The sequence below is a fragment of the Tachypleus tridentatus genome, chromosome 3 (genome assembly GCF_004210375.1).
Source record: "Tachypleus tridentatus isolate NWPU-2018 chromosome 3, ASM421037v1, whole genome shotgun sequence".
Classification (NCBI taxonomy): Eukaryota; Metazoa; Arthropoda; class Merostomata; order Xiphosura; family Limulidae; genus Tachypleus; species Tachypleus tridentatus.
In genome coordinates this window covers 11,917,558-11,939,892 of record NC_134827.1, presented here as the reverse complement: position 1 = coordinate 11,939,892, position 22,335 = coordinate 11,917,558, and the positions used below count along the sequence as shown (strand labels likewise).

At 33.9% G+C, this 22,335-nt stretch overlaps 1 protein-coding gene across 2 annotated transcripts; it reads right to left on the bottom strand.

The window, feature by feature from the left end:
* Nucleotides 1–1,189: 1,189 nt before the first annotated feature.
* Nucleotides 1,190–21,982, bottom strand: LOC143246365 (protein spaetzle 5-like). 2 transcript variants are annotated; one of them, XM_076492945.1, is made up of 4 exons: nucleotides 21,828–21,982; nucleotides 15,495–15,766; nucleotides 2,776–3,018; nucleotides 1,190–1,645 (listed from the first exon to the last, which is right to left on the bottom strand). In XM_076492945.1, exons 1-4 carry the CDS (start codon nucleotides 21,840–21,842, stop codon nucleotides 1,408–1,410), a joined length of 768 nt encoding a protein of 255 aa, XP_076349060.1. In that variant the 5' UTR covers nucleotides 21,843–21,982; the 3' UTR covers nucleotides 1,190–1,407. The 2 variants fall into 2 exon arrangements, with proteins under 2 accessions (XP_076349060.1, XP_076349059.1); XM_076492944.1 differs by lacking the exon at nucleotides 21,828–21,982 and adding an exon at nucleotides 19,211–19,361.
* Nucleotides 21,983–22,335: the final 353 nt, after the last annotated feature.

Sequence of the window (22,335 nt, the reverse complement as noted above, 5' to 3'; positions counted from 1 at the left end):
AGGCTTATAAAGTTAAAAAAAAACAAGTTTCGATACTCGAGGTTGGCAGAGCAAAGGTAAGTCATTGTGTGGCCTTGCGCTTAATAACAGCCAACTTAAAATACTGAAATTTATTAGCGCAGTCCGGAGCCCATTTTAAAAATCAAATTAGAGAAACTTTTGTTAATCAAGTATCTATGTTGACAATTAGCGTCACATATGTTGTCTTTACCGTTTTAAAGTTTCAAGATTGTATAACACACAAGAATGAATAATAAATCTACAGAATATAGTAAAATATTTAAACTAGAAATAACCATTTTTGAGCTAAAGAAACTTTTATGTTCTTGGAAATTCGCATAACAGAAAATGTTTCATTTAAAACCTTTTTTCTTATCATCAAATATATCAAACTAACTAGAATACTGTGCTGAGGACACTAAAACCGCATGGGGTCGTTGACAAAAGATAACACTTTTAAAACATCTTAAAGCAATACTTCTTTTGAGGGATGGTGTTATGTGGAACTATGAAGAATGTGATTTGCCTATGTTAAACACAGGGCAAAAGCCCATAAGAAGAAACAAATAATCCTATTTTATAAACGCTTTTTTTAAAAATTAAAACAATAGTTCAACCTATTATATATTGTGCTGCAGTAATTTAAAAGCTGAAATAATTCATTTTATTTAATAATAGCTCGCAGAAAGGAAGGTGTGATAGAAAAGAATAGCATTTTGGGAGCACAGAAGTGGAAAGAAGGGGGGGAGGGTATGAACTCACCCAGCCACCCCCTGTTCACGTTATTGACGAACTATATGCTTATATAAGTATTGTTTATTTTGTTTAATTTTCTCGCAAAGTTAAACAAGGGCTATCTGCGTTAGTTGTCTCTAATTTAGCAGTGTAAGACTATAGGTCATCACCAACCACCGCCAACTCTTGGGCTACTCTTTTACCCACAAATAGTGCAATTGATTGTCACATTATGACGCCCCACGAATGAAAGGGCGAGCAAGTTTGGTGTAATGGGGATTCGAATCCGAAACTCTCAGATTACGAGCTAAGCGCTCTAACCACATAGCCATGCCGGGCTGCTTACTTATTTAAGTGTTATACATAACAGTTAATATGATTTTGAAAGAAAACTACGCACGTCACATTATCAAGTTCGAACCATTTCCCGAGAGGAAAAAAATGATTTACCCACTTTAAAGGAACCTTCATTTATTTTCACTTCAAATCAAAAGTCAGTAAAATGTAAAAGAAATATTGATTTATCTTTAGCTAGTCATCATAACAAGGCTTATTGCGTTGTCATTATTGTTCATGTACAATATTTTTAGATTTTTAAAGCAATCGGTTTTTATTGTTGATCACAGACATTGTTATCTTCAAATAATATATATCTTCAGCACACGTATTTGGTTAATTTAATTCGCCACCAGGTGATACAACTTCAGTCATAGGTACTTTGCGGCGAAACTCTGGTGGAAATTTGATAAAACACGTGCAGCACGAGGGAAACGCGAAGGAGTCCAAAAAAGTCGTTTTCTTCTTTGGATGGATCGCTAAAAGTCGTTTGTAAGCATATCTCTGACGACACCGACTTCGATATCCAAATGGCAAGCTCCCTTCAATAAAATCACATGACTTTCCTTCTTCACTAGAAGAAGAAAAAGGAAGTTTGAAAATAAAACAGTGTTAATAAAAAGAAACCGGTTTGTAAATACTGACATAGTAATAATTCCACTGATAACCAGCAAGGTAAGCCTAATAATATCTATGTTTATTTCAACATTGTAATAGCTATTATCATTGTTATTCATTGGTGGCATTTTCTGAAGAATATTAGCAATACCTAACCTATCTTACCATTTGATAGAATCCGTTCGGCTCAACCACTAAATAAGGTTACACATTGAGTCGTTATGTTTGACGATATTGTCATATTATTTTAAAATTGCATCTCAATTTTATGAGCAATTATACTCTATGTAAAAGCTTCCGTAGTATTTGAACATTCACAGAGACGGAACATCGCCGTCGAAACAGCTAGTGTAATCCCTCGATTCACTTGTCTTTTAATAATGAAGATGAAGAAGGCTGAAACATGGGACATTTTATTTACAAGGTTCGAACGTTTCAGAATACACTCGTTCCGTATTCAGCGAATTCTTAATCATGTTATGAAATTGATTACCTATAATATCTTCATTATTAGACTTTGTTTTCCCCATCGTGAATCTATTGCTCATCTTTTGTCACAAACATGGCTACATTAAAATTACTATGAGACTATTATAGATTCGTTTTGTATGTGTTTGTTTTTGCGTGCAACTTTTAAAGTAAAGCCATATCAAGCTATCATCTTGCTGTTTGGGTCGTAAATCGTTAGATTAACCGTTGTCTCACCAATCGACAGTACAGACTCGCACTAATGGAACATATCAATAACAAAATCCCTATGAGATCAAATGTATGTTAACATACCTTACATAAATGTGAAGTAGTTGCTAATTAAAATTATTTTTAAATTATCTTAAGTACAATAATGAACGTACTCTCCCTATAATGGAGAGTCTATTTATCAAAAAAATCTCAATTTTTACACTTGTTTTCAATAATTTGTTAGCGTTTACTAAATAGTTACTATTTATTTGTTGTCTCAAATACCTACTTTCTGTTAAATTCATTTTATTGAAGTTAAAAATGCTTATAAATAATTTTAGAAATAATTTCTAAGTACATGTTTAGATATAAAACTTTCTTGGGTAACTAATAAAATAAGCTTACAAACACGTCTCTGACGTTACGAACTGTTCAACTTTGATATCATTGATGATGTAAAGCCATTTTTTGTCCTTATTTTCTCCTGCTTTTGGCTTAAATGTTTGCATAACAGGAGTACAAATAGGGTCCTCGGAGAAATCCTTAAATGTAGGAGGGGATCTTCCTTGAATACCAACACCAGATGTTTCCAGTAACATATAGAGCACGTCTTCAGGCAGTGATCGAACTGCTTCTGAAATATGTCTACTGAAAAACAAAAGATGTATTTATTAAGTTAAACTTTCCACGTTAAACGTTTCTTGGGTAAATTGTAACGGCTGCTCTAACACCACATTACATTAAATACGCTAACATTCAGACTTACTGAACGATATTGGTAACCACGTTATCAAGAACAAAAACCGATTAGTTTTAAAATAATTGAGGTTGAACAGTTTGATACAGAAGATTTACAAGAAGAAGAAGCCTACTGATATTTTAGTTTGCTTTAAATATTTCAGTTATTTATCAACAGCATACAGTAAATGTGAATTATGTTCGTGATATTGAGGTTTCCTCAACTATAACATGAGATACTGTGTGTGGGGGGTCTATATATATATGTACACACACACACACACACACTTGGGGGGGGGGAGAATCTGAGAACGTACCAAGCAGATCGAATTTCGAACAGATTAATTTGCACTGCAAATTCAATAAATAATGAAGCAATTATAATTTTAATAATACTGGTATTATTCTCATTACATGTGTATGTAGAAATTAATACTTAATGTAAGTACAAATACTTCACTTTGTTTACATTCAAGTAGTAATTATAATGTAGTACGATTTTCCAGTTTGCTTATTAGAGAGTATTACTTATCAATGTGTGTATTCAATGTGTATTAATATTATACCATTATATTAAAACAATTCCAGAAGGCGTCTGCATAGGGTTCAAAACCTCATTAACCTTAAAAACTAAGGCAGAAAGGACTATTTACAAATTCCAGACTTGAAAATAATCATACAACATATTATACTTTAACAAATATGAGTTAAATTTAAAAAAAAAAAAAGCTTCTATTCAACTAAAGCACCTTTCTCTGGAAAATAAATCTATTATTGCAATCAGTGGTGAATCATCACAGAAGTAAAAGTATTTCACAAATAAAAAAAGTTTTGTTTTTTAATATTAATTCCTATATTTTATTTGGTTGGGGAATAAAATCATTCAAGAATTTTTTTGTTACCAAAATCTCGAATATTTTCACGTTTTTTGTCATTCATTGAGGTGCATCTGATGGTGCGAGGCACGGAACTGCGTTTCTTGGCTCTTTGTACAATCTTTTGGTCCCGGCATGACCAGATGGATAAGACGATCGACTTGTAATCCGACGGTCACGAGTTCAAATCCACGGTACACCAAACGTGCTCGCCCTTTCAGCTATGGGAACGTTATAATGTAACGATCAATCCCACTATTCGCTGATAAAAGAGCAGCCCAAGAGTTGGGGGTGGGTGGTGATGACTAGCTGCCTTCCCTCTAGTTTTTCACTCCTAAATTAGGGACGACTAGCACAGATAGCCCTAGTGTAGCATTGCGCGAAATTCAAAAATATTCTTTCTATACTTGCGGCCCAACAGTGGCATAGAGGAACGTCTGCGAACTTAAAACACTAGAAACCGGATTTCGATACCCGTGGTGGTAAAAGTACAGATCGCCCATTGTGTAGCTTTGTGCTTAACTACAAACAAAATGTATATACTTGCGACGGAAACAACTGAAAGCAGCTGAGACTTTTTACTGAATTTAACAAGGATTTTGAGGTCGGCCGCACAATTAATGGAGTCAATTCCAATCTAGGTTGAAAAATTAAGTAATGAAAGTTATTTTACGAAAGGTTTCAACAGGTGACGTACGCAAGATTCCAAAGGTCGCGGTGATCAATAGCTGATACACATTTAGTGGCTGTGTAATTAATTATTTAGTGTTTATGAAGATAAAAACAATTGAAGAATAGCTGTTTAAAAAGTGAAACTACTCATTTTGATGTGGAGATTATTCTGGAATTCTACATTTCAAACAATAATTAGATCTTATCTGGCATGACGATGGTTGATGGTTACAAAAATGTAACCATTTATGAAATGCCTATTTTTGAACTCGTATGAAAATAAATCGAGATGCCATAAATAAAGTATCATTTTACAGTTTTATACTTTTTAATTTGAGTTTAAAATACCACTTGAATCTTCCTGAGCATAATCCAGCTTTTTTTTATTCAAGATAAAATTTCATTACTGAATTGTAGCGGTTAAGTCTGCCTTCATAGCATTTCAATACACTTGTGCTGTGAAATGGCTCTAATGAGTAAGAGGTGAATTGGTTTTGGTATTTGCGTCAAGCAACACAGGAGATATCTATATTAATCGACACTAATTTTGAACTAGTTAAAGAGAAAACTCTTAACTGACAGCTCAGCCACCAACTCTTGGGCTAATGTAGTGGAACAGTGGAATTTTTCTTTCGATGTTATAATGCAGCTAAGACCCCAAAATACTGTGACAATTTTGACATTTTTGTGAGAATAAGATGCGAACGACACTAATCCACAATGCGGCGCTCTAGTCATTAAACAGGTCCGATGCAACAATTAAGAGAAACGCGCATTGAAAGCTTGAGCGCAATTTAAGGTTCCCGAAGAAGGCGCACGGTTGGAAGTTAACCAAAAATTAAGTTGTACAAACAATGCATCAAATTATGGTATACATTAACCTACTAGTTTAACAAAAATTAATAATATTGGTTTTAAATCTTATACAATATTTAAAATGTCATTGCAGTAATGCATTATTTATTTCATAATTATCCATATACGTTACGTTCTAAACCTCTTTATGTTCAAGTAGGCTGAACACATACGTTACAGTTGTACCCAATCCTGAACTACTAATCAGAGGTAAGACAGCTAGTTAGCAGCACTGGCGTTACAAGGGTTTACCGAGTTCTTTGAATCGAATAATGTGATCAGGCTTGAGTCACATTCATTACGTATCCACAACTGAACTTCCAGAACATATTCAGTAACATAGTCTGTCGAATCATGGAACCTTCATGCCACAGCTCGTTACACTAACAGTTACATCATGATCGACTTGTTAAACATATTTTAAAACTCAATTAGAATTGAAAAGTTGGGTAAAATTCGATTAAACATTTTTTTTAGTTATTTTCTTAATCAGTTAGTCCTTTTGAGTGAAATTGTGAACAAATTCTCTAAATATGACCTGTGAGGAAATATGGAAAATCATTATCGTATTTCTTTATTAGATTTAATTTTGCTTTCCTAGTTAACGACAGCGGCAGTTCTACAGACTTCCAACGTTACAATCCTGTGTTCTATTCCCGACAGTGGACACAAGAGATGGCTCTCTATGACTTTGCTCTGAAACAAACGCACACTGAAAGTTCAGTTAAAAATCCAAATTCGGTGTGCTTAAAAATAACATTTGGCTCAGAAACACACTGTGCTCCGATGTTGTTGTTTTTTAGACATTTTGTACGTTCATTTATAGTTTATTTTGTACCAATTAATTTCCACTATAAAATAAAGTTTAATGTTAAACATCGGATACTAGTTATTTTCAACAAAATACACCCCTACTAACTATCTTAGCGTTTGTTTTCTGAATTTCGCGTAGAGCTACAGGAGGGGCTATCTGCACTAACCATCTCTAATGTAGCAGTGAAAAACTAGAGGAAAGGAAGCTAGTCATCATCACACACCACCAACTCTTGGGCTACTTTTTTACCAACGAATAATGGGATTTACCATCACATAAAACCCTCACGGCTGAAAGGACGAGCATGTTACGTATGACGAGAATTCGAACCCGCACCTCTCAGATTACGAGTCGAGCACCCTAAACACCTGGCCATGTGGGCCATATTTCCAAGTGAATATTCTACATAAAATCATTGAAGTTTTAACATCTTGTGGATTTTATGACAAAACATAAAATTATAATTTTCACTTAGTTTCTATGATAGTAAATCTGTTTTTGAAAAGTTTACAGAGTTAATTGAATATATTTTACAAGTCATCCGCTAAGAAAATCGTTTGACAAAAAGAAATGTCACTATTTTATTGGAATAAAATTATTTCCTATATAGTTTAATAACGTATGGGTGATATCTGACTAAGAAACGAAAGCATGGCTGTGTAGGTCATATTAAAACAGATACACTCGTACAGCTCATTTTTTTTTTATTAGACGCGATAGTGTATACGATTTGAATGCTTTATATTAACAAGAAAGAGTCATTTTTTATGACGGCGTAGTTAAACTAGTGTAGGAACATTCATGTGTGTAAACTATAAAGTCAAAATGCACTATATTACACATAGCTGATGTGATACTTATAATATTTATATACAGTCTGAGGATTTTACTTGTATAACCACACCATACAATCTGTTTCAGGACCACATAATGTTTAGGTTCAATTATTGTGTAGTTACGAGTAACATATATCCAGAGCTTGAATGTTACGCTTACATATAAAAGTGTATTCTTTTCAGGACTTTATTATGATTAAAATATTATGTGTGAACTTTAGGGTAAGCTATACAAATAGTCAAATGCAATGAAATAAAATTTTTTTACTTGTTCAAACATTATGCTGTCGTTAGTTGATATACAATCGTATTGCCCGTAGAATCATGATTATAAGTAAAATGTAAACTCTATATCAATCTTGCAAACATTAACTTTCGTACTTTTATTAAAATTATAAAACGAATATTATTATTATTATTATTACTCACTATTTCAATTTCTGCAAAGTCACTTTTTGTAAAATAAAACCTTAAACTGTCAATGAATGTATAACATGATAAAATGTATACCAGCAAAAAGGTTTGTAATATAAATAAATAATCAAACAAAGCTGTTTTGATCTCATTTACTGTTGATGGATTTATTGTCATTCAGAAAAACAATAAAAAAATGACTTTGTATTCTCGTGGCGTCGCTAATCCTGCAAAATACGATAAAAATTGCTATGACAAAGCATTTTCAAAGGTTTAGTTTCTATAAGAGAAAACCTGAAAGTGTCCAAGTAATTAGGTTTGCTGTAGAGTAAGTAATTGACTTCTAGAAAACCGTTTGAGATAATATCAACGTTACCATACATTAAGTTGGACCATAAAGAATGTTTATAGAACTGTAAAACATAATACGTTTAATTTACGTATTTAAAACACGCTTTATCATTGGTGAAGTTAAACTATAAATTTGACCCAAACAATAACATAAATCTATATCGTTTTAAGAACTACAGAGAATAAAATAGATTTTTAGATTATTTTGTAACGTGATCTATACGATGTCTAGAGTTTGAAAGTTTTACTTTAATATGAAAAACCCTCCATGTAAATTAAACTAATATACAAATATTTATGAGTGCACTATACAGTTTAGCCAAACTGTAATATATGAAATATTAAATTTATATATTCAGAAACGCTTTGCTTATTGTTATGATTAAAGAGATACTATAAGGTTGACCTTAAGAATAATGCAGAAACTAATATTGTGTTAAGCACTATACAAAATAAAAAAAACAAAACTGGTATAATTATATAGTATAACGCAACTTGACAATAAACCACAACCGACTGTGGTTCGCGAGCGAGCCACATAACAAATCATCATGGGTAACCTTTTCGTCCAGCCTCTCAGTGAGGCACACCTTAGATCTTTTCGCCCATAGACACATGTCCACCCCTCTGACATCATTTTGTGGTACTATGATGTATAGTGACTTTCCTGTCTTGAAACCCCCCAACTGATTGGCAAACATTTGTCCCCCACCCTATTCAAGCCGTCAGCATCCTTTTGTCGCAGTATATTTATTGGTGAATTACTTTGGTTTCTTAATTATAATTTAGCCATTGGAGCTTTCTTGAAATATGACCTTCAATATGGATCCAGGGAACAACAACTGCTTTTCTTCCAAATTGAACAAAAACATATGACAAATTAAATATCGCATTTTTATAACACATACTACGTCATTTTGTATTAATTACAATTAATTAGCATTATTCACCTGTACCTTTGATCTATATATTACCGTCTTTTCGTCATGACCTTATTTTATTATAATGTAAGCTCATTGTTAATTAGAAACTTTAAAAATAAACTAGAAAGGGTTTAAATTGAATTTCTCGAAATGATAGATAAGTACAGTAAGAAAAACACAACATAAAACAGCGTTGTCTTGCAAATAGGTCAGCCTGATTAGTATACCAGGTAAAATATTAAGTGGAAATAAATAAATAAATAAGATATACAATTTGTACTTGAATCATGTAAAAAAAAAAAAAGTATCTGAACCTTTGTATACATACATACACACATAACTAGGAGTTTCAAAAAGCACTTCCGCTGTTCGGACGTGTTCGTTCAAGACAATGATAGACACCATATTATGAATTACGAGTATGCCAGTTCAACTGATGGATATAAAAGCCATCGTACAAAATCACATTCCAAACTTTTGGACAAGTTACTACAATGGCACCATTGGAAAAATAGTATAAGCTTCAAGGTGAAATGTGTAGCAATGTTTAAATGTGACCGTTATCACCAACAGAAATAATATCAAATAACTAGTATACCACAGGTATCAAACAGCGTGACGATTATTCATTTAGTTCGTACAGAATTAAGAACAGAGCTGCACAATGGGTTATCTGTGCTCGTTCCACAACACGTATCGAAACCCAGTTTCTATTGGCGCGAGTCCACAGACATCCCGCTGATGTAATCATAACATACCACACAACTTTGTCCTCCCTTGTACGTTGTCCTCCCTATGGTGAAAGTGGGTTAATATTAAGTTTCACAACACTGTGTTCGTCAATTACATGATCACGGTCGTTAACTTGTTTTGATCAAAACTGTTTCAAAAAATCACTTTTCCCTTCAAGCGACCGTGATCAGAACTTTAATATTCATTTTATTATCTTGCTCTTAGTTAGTTAGACCAATAAATAAAATTGGATACTTTAATCAACTAAATAATTAAAGTATCTAAGTTTATTTATTGATCTAACTGACAGTATGATAATAAAATGAATATTAAAGTTTGTTTTTAAGCGCAAAGTTACACAGCAGACTATTTGCGTTGTGCCCCCTTGCGTGTATCGATCGATACACAATTTTTAGCATTATAAACCTACGATGATTAGAATGCAGTAATTCGTAATTTGGGTTCCCTCGTCACTATCCATATTTTTTACGGTAATTCCGATAGCATCACAAGATATTCAATCTTCTTGATCAGATATTACTACAGTTTTAATTCACGAACACTTGTGTAAAACCTTTTCTTCTCAACATGAAATCTCTCACTAGAAAGACCAGATATTATTGGCAGTCCGTTAAAGCTCTGTTGTGAACAAAACTTCTTAATGCGATGGAAATTCAAAATGATGAAATGTTGGAACGCCTACATGTTTTAACAGTTTTGCTAGTATTCAACTTGATATCTTAGATTTTTGAACTTCATTATACAGAAACAAACTTACACGAATTCTATTATAAAAACAAAACAAAACAGCAAAGTTATAGCCAGAAGAATCCTTATTCTACCTGTCCGCTTTCGAAGCGTTTGTTTGTTTTCCGTTTTTTCGAATTTTGCACATAGCTACTCGAGGGCTATCTGTGCTAGCCGTCCCTAATTTAGCAGTGTAAGACTAGAGGGAAGGCAGCTAGTCATCACCACCCACCGCCAACTCTTGGGCTACTCTTTTTTACCAACGAAGAATGGGATTGACCGTAACATTATAACGCCCCCACGGCTGAAAGGGCGAGCATGTTTGGCGCGATGGGGATGCGAACCCGCGACCCTCAGATTACGAGTCGCACGCCTTAACACGCTTGGCCAGGTCGGGGCCCCTTTCGAAGCGATTTTGAAGAGCAAGCTAAAGTAATTAACATTACATTTGATAGAAGAAATTAGTTCAGCCATAAAGGATCAAGTGTGAATAGGTAAAACATAAATAAATGAATAAAAAATGTCTCTAGCTTTGCAACCTAAACCTGCACTGAAGGAATAAAAGCTCAAATGAGCGAGGAAGTATTTACTAAAATATGTGAACCGCCGCCAACCAAAAGTGATCAAATGTAACATGGATATTTTTTCAGCGAAAGAGCAGTATGTATGTTGTGGCTGAAAATAGGGGCTAGGGCGACCAACATCCCTATAAATAGCATTAGTTTCAAAGCCCGACATTACCAGATACTTTTGTTAATATTGAATATGTTACACGAAATATCTTTTACCTCACAAAATACTTTCATTTCTACCATTGTCTTTTCGCGTCTTTAGGTGTCGTAGACTTAAACTCAATAGTAACTAAACAGCAAGTTTATACTCTTCAGAAATTCTATTCTTAGCGCAATTTTTAAACGCATTACAAATAAAATTAATTTGGGTATTGAATAAATAGTGTATAAATAAAAATACAGAAAATCTTATGTCACATGACGAAGTTTTTTAACAGAAATATAACATAATTTTTTACGTACATATAATTCCGAGGTGCCCCAACACATGCATTCTTCTTTAATTAATATCTACTTAGTTTTATGAAATTATTATAAACTTACCTTAGTCTCGAGTAATTTTATTTATTGAGGGGCTTATTTTGCACCAATGGTCAATCTCTTTCTCGCTATTCAAGATAAACCATCTTAAACATTCCTAAACAAAATCCAAATACGTGATGACGAGAAACCAACTTGAGTAAAAATGTATTCTCAAGACGACGTGTATGGGTATTCAGACTTTTATTAAAATAAAGTAGAAAACAACATTGTTCTGTATTTTAATTAAAGTTTTAACACCCATATCAGCCTTCTCGAGAATACAAAATACAAATACAAAATTTTCCAAATGAACATGTGCTTTAATCCTCCAATGTAAACCCTGTAAAAGATTTGATAGTTCAGATATTTATTTAGTTTTAAAAACAAACTTCTCGTTAATAAACATGAACATATTTAAAAACATTTCAGTTTTATTAAACATTATTATATATATGAAAATAAAATGCTTTTGTAATTTTGTAAATGTACATACATGTATGTAAGATATGCTTTATGTATAAATACATTCATAAAAGACATTTGTCTTTGAGGAATTAATATACGGCTAAATTGTAAGCTAAGTAAATGGTGATTATAAAGATAATTTAAAACTCAGCGTGTCATATCTCACATATGGTATGGTACAGGAAGATGAAATTCAGATGAATATTAAGAATACTATGCGAATGCAAATACCACAGTTATCACATGTTACTATTACCAGGGGCGTCTTTGTAACTTCCTTTGCACATTTTTCATGGATGTGAATTGGTCTGTCGATCGCTATATAACTGATTTATTTAATATGAGACTCACAAATGTGGAGGAAGGTTAACTGGTGAAATGTTATTACATGGGTTGTCGAGGCAGTTCTCAGAAAACATTGCCCAAAACATCTGTACAGGACCGTGTTCCAATGGTACCATGCGCAAGTTTTGAGTGTTTTCTATGGTTATGTTGTGTTTATTTGACTTGCAGTGTTCGAAAACGTGTGAAGGTGACTTTTATGTTCTTTGAATCTGGTTTCCATTTTCTACTTGTTTCTCCAATATAGAAGTCGTGGCAGTTATCACATTGTATTTTATAAATAATGTTGGTGTGGTGTTTGTCAGTGTAGTTTTACATACTTTTTTTGTGGAGGAAACTTATTGATGTTGGTGAAGTATTGATACAGGCAGACCACCGACACTTGCTGAAATTATTGGTCAGAAATGCACTGCAGAACAACTCAGCTCAAGTGAACCCAAATGCACGCTATGTCGCCCGGTGTCCTGATTTGCCAACATCAGCTGTTCGTGAGGCTCTTGGGTTAACTTTGTAGATATTTTCTTACAAACTGAATTCTGTTCAAACACTGTAAGAAATAAATTTAACCAGATATGTTGATTTTTCATTAGAGTTCTTGACAAGATAGAAAATCGTTGACTACCATTCTGAAGTCTCAACACGCACAGATGCATTATCTATTCAAAAACTGATGCACGTGTAACATTTCCTACACACACACATATTCATGATGCTAAGATGACAGTGTGGTGTGATCTCACAAGTTAGTATTTTATTAAACCTTTTTTGTTGTTTTAAAACATTGTCAGCAGATAGAGTGAAAAACCTACACATACGGTGGTGATACCCTAAAAATGCTCACAAATAATATAATTCGTATGCTACAACAACTAGTGTATGTGTATGTATACACACACACACACACACACACACACACACCACAGCTTACGTGAAGGATAGTAAAGTTGCGCATACTGGTAATCAGTTGAAACACGTCTTACGGTACTAACTGATTGTTAGGTATTAAATATAATACATACGCGTACCGTAGGAAGCCTCAAACATATCCACAACTAAAGGACGTAATTGTCCGGAAAATGGCCATTAAACAACAATAACAGCCTATTTGTATACTCGTACACATGACAGTTTGTGTTAAACAAACTTGATGAACTATAGAGGTTGTGACAAAAGTAGGTATACAGTCGTAATTTTATTCAGTGAGATTGTTAAAAATAAATAATCATGTAGAAAAGTACGCAGAAGTGTGAAGAACAGTTTGCAGAAATGTGTCAGTTGTAATGGCCACCAGTTTGACCACATCCCAGAATATCTTCTGCTTGGTGGGTAAATAAAGAACTAATTGTATTCTTACTTTTGTCACTGATATGTCCGTTTAATCTGATAATCCCTAGTATTGGACGGAAAGCCTCACAAGCACGAAATATGATAGGTGTAATTAAACTGATATATTCTCCTTTACCTTTGCTTCCAATTTCTTCGAACCACGTATTTTGTGACCAGACATTTCACAAACACTATTTTACGATCGTCAGATCGACTAACGATAAGCACGAACATGATACAAATAAATAAACAAGCAGGTATGATATAACAAATTGGATAGGCTCGTTCTGAATTATGATACTTGGATTGAGTTCGAACCCTTATCACGACAAGACTACCGTCTAAACAACATTTGAAATGAAAGGACACCCGTTTGATTAGTTTCATGTTTCGAAATTCTTCCTTGCATTAACTTTAACATGCTAACGGATGTATATACATAAAATTAGAAAACGTTTATAGAAACTTATCTGTGGCCCCGTGTGTGTAAATTCATTTTATTTTTTTTTTTTTTTTGCATTGAGATATAATAATAATAATAATAGTAATAATTTATATATGGCCTCATTCATACACGTAATGCAAAGATAGCAAGTTTGTTTCATTTTTCTTATATATGTACTTTTAACTTATATTTAGCCACGTATGTCGAGACAGGTTAAAATAATTATCTTTTTCTTACTAGTTAAGTAAAATATACACAACTGTTATGCTCTTTCGATAATATGATATCAGGCATTGAGTTTCTCAGTAAACCAATATGTTCTGTTTCATTCCATCCATACATATTATAAATAATTACTCTAGTATAAGTAATGCCTCCCCCAGTGGCATAGCGCTAAGTCTTCGGACTTACAACGCTAGAAACCGTGATTCTATACCTGTAGAGACGAGAGTACAAACGGACCATTATGTATTTTTGTTCTTAAACTACAAACAAATGATACATAAAGCTATAACAACTCTAACGGTACAAATAAAACAGTTATATATAACTTTGCATGTCTATATAACATCAGGACAATCTAAATACTGCGATATTCCACGTACATTAAATAAAAAATGTTTTATTCTTGATTTGTTTAGAAAAATTGAATACATAGCGTGTAGAAGTAAAAAAAGAAAGCACGGAAAAAATTATATAAACAAACTTTATATTATTAGTGTTATTTGAAATGTTTCTAAGAATTTCCAGTGTATTTAAACATAATTATTTCTACTGTTTTCCTGTTATGCATGTTTCCATTTCCTAGCAGCAATATATAGATGTCCCCTTCTAATATATAACGTATGGATCGTTATTTCACTTTTATTGAGCCTTGCCAATTAAACTATGTTTGTGGCATTAATATAATTTTCTAAGAAAATTATGTGTTTAAGAAATTAAATAATAATCCGAGATAAATACGTAGTTATTTATTTATAGAATAAATAAAATAAATAAATAAAACAAAAGTTTTGTTTTGTTTTTTTTTTTTGAATTTCGCACAAAGCGACTCGAGGGCTATCTGTGCTAGCCGTCCCTAATTTAGCAGTGTAAGACTAGAGGGAAGGCAGCTAGTCATCACCACCCACCGCCAACTCTTGGGCTACTCTTTTACCAACGAATAGTGGGATTGACCGTCACATTATACGCCCCCACGGCTGGGAGGGCGAGCATGTTTAGCGCTACGCGGGCGCAAACCCGCGACCCTCGGATTACGAGTCGCACGCCTTACGCGCTTAGCCATGCCAGGCCCGCCTAAGTTTCAAAAGTTTTTTTTTTTTTTAAGTTGTAGCTGACACCACTATACAACAATTAAATAAATAGGCATAGTTTTAACATTTTTTTTTTCTATTTGGACGAGCTATTACCGTTTATGAACCTTGTTTGAAATTTTAAAATATGTCTAAAGATATTATAAATTAACATAAGTGTCACTAAATGAGTAAATACCTACTGTGGATAATCTTCTATATTCTCACAAAACGTACTATTAGTCGTTCGTGCACAAAGAGGAATCCCAGAATTATCAACAGGTGGCGCTAAAACTGAATCATCAGGAAATACGAAACTTGACCCGTCGTGACCACCTGTGGACTCCAAAGAATAACGATTATTGGCAGGAGCCGATTCCCTTGGTTTTCCGTAAGAACTGTCACTATCATAAAACGCAGATCTGTGCACGGGAGGGTATGTAAAGACCAGCTCCAACGGTAACAGAACCAATACCTGTCAAATATACTAAAATACGTAAACATTCTTATAACTTATTCGTTTCTAATATTACATCCTTATTTCTTCGTTTACTTTGACTAGTCACAACATATAAATAAAACCAACTGTTAACAGTAGGAGTTTATACGTGTTTTCACCACACTTGTCTACATCTACATATAATTACATGTACGTATAAATGTACATAAAAGTACGTATTTTTGTATAACTAACGTCATTTCATCACACTTTAAGACCAGTAACACTGTAACATGGCAGTATTGTTCACTCTTTGTTTTGTCAGTATTTATATTTGCTACTTAAAAAAAAACTGCTAAAGCTATCGTCTATAATTTTGAATACCTTACCACCAAGGGATTGACTGCCACTTTTATGAAGCAGAACACACAGCTTAATATCCATAGTTCTACTAAAAAGCTGTTCTGTCAATAAAATATAGCTAAAAGTTACAGGTACATGTTATCCAGTCTTATGAATTTTCGTACAAATAAATCTGACATTCTTTGCCTCAGTATTGCCTAAGACACTTGTATACTTGCATTGTCATAAGAACTACATATAGTCTTCTCCAAACAGAACCCTAAATTATTTCGAATATTAGCCAACACCGGAAGATGATCTCTTCCTGGAGCTGCGTATCAAGATTATCACACAGATGATCAAAACTTCTGTGATATTTTCAGATATACCGATTTATTCTAGGGTAATCAGATAAGATCTACAAACAAAGAAGATGGCAAATGTTTCAAAGAGTAAATCTGAATTATCTTACTTCGACCAAAGTTGATGAATGGAAGAAACTGACGCAATTGCAATTTAAGACGATCTATATTCACAAGAGACGATGTTACGATACCCATAGTAGATCGTATTTTATTTCTAATTTAATTATGTACACTACGTAACGTCCGCCCCTAAATGGGGACAGTGGGGCATAAAAACTGATGTTTGTATTACCCACCGTGTTTTTAAGCCAACACTGGATGTGTGAGTAAGGTTTTATTGTTTATTTTCTGACTGTTTCCCTGGCTCAGCATGGCCAGGTAGTTAAGGCACTCGACTCGTAATCTAAGGTTCATGGGCTAGAATCCCTGTCACACCAAACATGCTCGCCCTAGGAAAGTCTTGTTAAGCGTTTAATGGGATAGTGTTGGATCACATCCACTTTGGGTTGCTGCCACTTAACGTAACGATTACATCAAACTTTTATTGTCAACAGTTAGAGCGCTTGAATGTTGCACTGAAATAAAGAGGCCTGCTTTGATTAGTCTTAAAGATGTTATGTTACACCAGGATAATGCACGGTCCCATACAGCAGGGATCATATCTGCAAAGGCTAAAGAGCTAGACTGGGAAAAACATACACATCTTCTTTATTCTACAAATCTTTTCCCCATCTGATTATCATCTATTCCGAAGCTTGCATAACTATCTTGATGTAAAAATGCTTGGAACACATGAAGATGTCAAAACTACCCTCTCTATATTCTTTCCTCCAAACCCCAAGAAGTTTATAGAAGTGACATTCAGAAGCTTATAAACCATTGGCAGAAAGCAATTAATAATAATGGAACATACATTATTGTTTAAATAACATTAAAAAGAGTTTGAAATCTTTTCTGTTTTTCTGAACTTAAAATTGTACATTAGTTAAGGGATGACCTCGCATAGGCCACGAGAATGTCATAAAATCATTCAGAATACCGACACGAACGTTTATAAACATTATCTGAATGTAGCTATATATATAAGAAGAATTTGAATTAAAACAGTTTTGAAGTCTCATTACAGTCAATGTCATGTTCTGGCTGACGACCGTACATCCTGAGAATAGCACTGCAGCGTGGTTTCCATTGCAAAGTTTCTCGTAAGACTGTCACATCCGAAGTACCTTTCTCCCAACTGCTGCTTTTCGTAATCCATAGAACATAATAGAACGACGATATTCAAGCTTTCTTTTTCAAATGACCGCTTACAAAGAAATTTACAAGCGATATGACTGGTAAGTCTTCAAATGGAATAGCATGAATAATTGTTTATTTCTCCAACTGTTTGTGATGTGCGAAGGTTGAACTGATATGTCATGGAAGCAGCCTATGCACACCCGACATGGGTCACTTTCCCCGAGGAAGAGCCTTTATAGTTACGTTGCGCACCGTTGCCTAGGACACTAGGTCGTTTTTTGTCTGTTTTGACTGTTGTATTTTGGGTCCTCACCTGTTACAAGACGCAACATTTTTCTTACCAGGTCCGTGGTACAACTTTATTACAAGTCTCTTTCTGAATGGTTCTTATTCGTTTATTTATTATCTTTATTAACATTAAGAAAGAAATGTCAGAGATAGTTATTATACCTTTCCTTAAAGCGATCAATCTTTGGTGGCATTGCACAATCTATGTAGCGCCAGATAATTTCAAAATGTAGTTCCAATATATATATATATTGCTCCGAGAGTTTGTCAGTTGTGTTCACCATGTGACTTGCTAATTTGCATATTCGAATTCGTTTTAATATTACTGTTCAAGCTGTACTTGTATCATGATATATATTTCACTAATCACTTCTTTGTCCTCATTAGTATTCTCCCATCATGAGATAATAAATTACTTTTTTTACCGTTTTACAAGATAGTTGTTCAACCTTAATATGTCCCCTTTTAAATGTATAACTAAATTAGTGTATTTTTTTATTTGTTTAATCACAAAAATAGCGAGATGACTCCATTTAATCAACGCTTTTACACAACTCTAAGTCAGTCATCCGTAACATCTTCAAGGGTTTTTGTAGCTAGTGATTTAATTACCTAAAGAAATCAGTTGATTCAGAGATTGCTGATGTTGTGGCACTAATGGAGGGTCGTTTGTTTGTTTGTTTGTTTTGGAATTTCGCACAAAGCTACTCGAGGGCTATCTGTGCTAGCCGTCCCTAATTTAGCAGTGTAAGACTAGAGGGAAGGCAGCTAGTCATCACCACCCACCGCCAACTCTTGGGCTACTCTTTTACCAACGAATAGTGGGATTGACCGTCACATTATACACCCCCACGGCTGGGAGGGCGAGCATGTTTAGCGCGACGCGGGCGCGAACCCGCGACCCTCGGATTACGAGTCGCACGCCTTACGCGCTAGGCCATGCCGGGCCAAATGGAGGGTCGTAAGCTAATAAAAACAGCAAAATCATCAAAATGACAGCGTAACGGAACTAAAATAAAAGTTGTAGAACCATATTATAATTAATATGCTTATAGCTGTGGATAATATACAAAATGATAAGTGGCGCAAAGTAAAAATAACACATTCCCGTTATAAATATTCAAGCTAATGGCTGAAACGCTGATATACACCGACTTGTTAACTGTATTAAAGCGTATCTTGTTCCAACTTATTCTTCAGAAGATAAGAGTAGCGAATTACTGAACATAAAAATATATTACTGTACCGTTCTAATCACGCTTGTTCTCTGCCAGAGTCTGTTTTCAAGTGTTAACATTTTAACAATGGACTCTTCTTTCACATTTCTGGCTGGATAAATTAGTAATAATCCACGAGTGGTTAGCTCATCTGTATTTAGCCTAATATTCACAATGCCGAAAAGTTTTCTCGAGTAGTTAGTTTTCTGCGATAATATGTATGTCTTGCGACAAGGGAACAAAGACGCATGTACGAAAGGGATACACTTACCTAGATGACTATACTTAAGAGTTTATGTAATGTGACGGAATAAGAGCCTAATAAGGTAAGCACGTTAACATAAGTCACGTTCTGTAGTAATGACGGGAAAGCTCATTCAGACTTGCGAAAAAGCTTTATGGTACGTGACAGATTAAAACTTGTGACGGTAAATCAAACGCGTCAGTAACCTTCGAGTATTTTCCTTCCTTACTTCCAAGAAAGGTAAACATGTTTTTGTTTTTAATCCTGACCTAGCACAAAGTGGAAAAACATGTATCTTAACACGTGCATTCCCGTCAACTATCTTGGTCGACTGGGATTGTGTGTTTCCTTGGGAGCATTCACTTGTGTATTATTTGTATTTATAACAAGATATAGATATTACGATATTTATTCCTAGACGTACATTTTCGCGAGTGTGTTTAATGGTTTTTGAAATTCTTTCTCTTCGGAGTTAAAAAATGCACAACAACCGAAGTAATATGATTCTGAAATAGTATTGTCAAATAAACGTAGTATTTTAAAAACACGAAAGAGGGAGCCACATTCCTAGTGAAATATTACCTCTAGGAACAATCCAGAAAAACCTGATTTTCCAAGGTTATACACCCAAGAAGAAGTTTTATCATGTTATCAGAAGTCACTGTTAAAATTTTCGAAGACGCATAAGCCTATGAAGTTAAAAATTCACAAACTTCCCATTAATAGTTCTCGCGGGATCGAAACATTGAAATGTTATCTTCTCCGCAACATCTGAAGTAAACAAATCAGTTCAAACTTCCGATATTCTTATTTAATTTTTAAAAAAATGAATAGTTATCAATACACTTATATTAATTAGAATAACATCAATACTTAAGTAACGTATCTGTGGTTTATTTTTATGAAAATATTTACTTTAACGTATTTGAGCTTATTAAACGACCATATTTGTAATTAATTCCATAAACAAAATTACCTTTTTATTAAAAGAAAAAACTAGGAAAAGTAGCATAATTCAAGGAGGCTCGATAATGTAGTTTTTGGTAATAAAACCAGTGTTCCCACAGCAATTGATGTTATACTTTCTAAATTAACAAAGATTCAACACCTCGAAATATGTTTTCCTTTTATTTAAAAGCTCAAAACTTAAAATCATTTACAAGTTTTTCTTCACTTCCAGTTTAAGTTTTAAATGAACGCGTTAAACGATTTATGCGTTCGGAAGTAGTTTACCTACCATGTCAGCTATTGCACGTATAGTTTAAATGAAACTAGAAGTCTTTAGTTTCAGTATTAAGACAAAATACAATGTGTATGCTGTTTCCACCTTGTTTACTTTAAATCGATTCTTGGTTTGTTGAATTTCGCGAGAGAGTACTCGAGAGCTCTCTGCACTAGTCGTCCTTAATTTGAAGTGATATACTAAAGGGAAGGCAACTAGAGTAAATTTGTGTACTACTTTAGTAGAACAGCAGATTTTACTGGGACTCTTGTTAGACACCCATGGCCCAAAAATATCGGTTTTTGTAACACTACTTCAACTTATTTTAAATACTAATTATAAATAAATAAACGTTTATTGGACAGAGTTATCATAATAGTGTTCCTTTAAATAGTGTCGAACCTGACTTAAAAGAGTGAGTTTTGCTTAGGTTGTGGATCAGATGGGTGGTGATTTGTAGCCTATTGCTGCATATATGCGTTTTCGCTATTCAGTCAGGCAGAAATAACAAAAAAATTGCAGGTTGGCGATGAAACAGTGGCACACCCTATACACTGTCATTATTAGTTCAACCTTAGTGACAGTTGTCCGTAGAATACTTCTCTTTCCCCTTGTAGGTAGATTTGCACACACACAAAAAAAATTGTAAAAAGTGAAATTCAAGGGTTCCAATTAACTTTTATTTTTTGTTTTCAAAACACGTGTTGACGACTCTTTAGCATTCTGATTTAAGATAAAATGTACAAATAAAACATAGTCCAAGACCTTAACACCAAAAAATAGTTTTCCCAGTGTTCATGCTCTCATTGAAAACAGAGAAAAAAAAAACACTTTATCGTCGCCACCAATGATTTTTTTAATGTTTAAGAATATGATAAACAATCACCACCAAAGTAATTTACTTTTAGGTTGGGATTATCGTAAGTGCTTCTTCAAAAGGTTTATTGTGATAAAGAATATCGGAAGTGTAGTGTAGTTGTCCACAAGTTTCTGGCGTAAGTGAGATACTTTTCGATATGTTGATACAACACTAATAACGATTAATGCGGTTCCACAAATTATACTTTATTTACTACTACCTATCAATATTAATAATATTACTTACTTACTTTAAGTCTATACCTTTTACAGATAATCACGAAAGATCTCCAAACCTGCATTAGATGTATAATAAACTTACCAGCAGACCTTCCATGGTTTATCACACTACAACCAACTCTTCACAAACATAAACCTCATAATGCTTCAGCTCCCGTTGTTTTGATAAGCTACCTGTACGCACTGAGAAGACTTTCCGTTTTATTCAGTTGAAACTTGATTGACTTCAAGGGCACTGAGCAAGTTTCAACCCTGAGGGAACTGTAAACAATGTACTCATTTTCTAACAGTCGTAGACCATATCGGACATTCGATTGTTTTACTACTATAGGGCATATTAGGGGAATTTTAGCTAGGAAGTTTATGGTAAGTATACCAGTGACATTTATGTTTGTCACACTTCAAGGAATATTTTCATTTAATAAATTTATTTTGACGCCCACATTTTCACGTGAACTTTTGTTTATTACTTGTAAGACAATTACGATTTTTTAGCATTTACCTTTAATCTCACAGGTAGTGTGATGTGATATTTAGCTTTCAACTGTTTACATTCGATAAACCATACACTTTAACAATCGAAAATAATT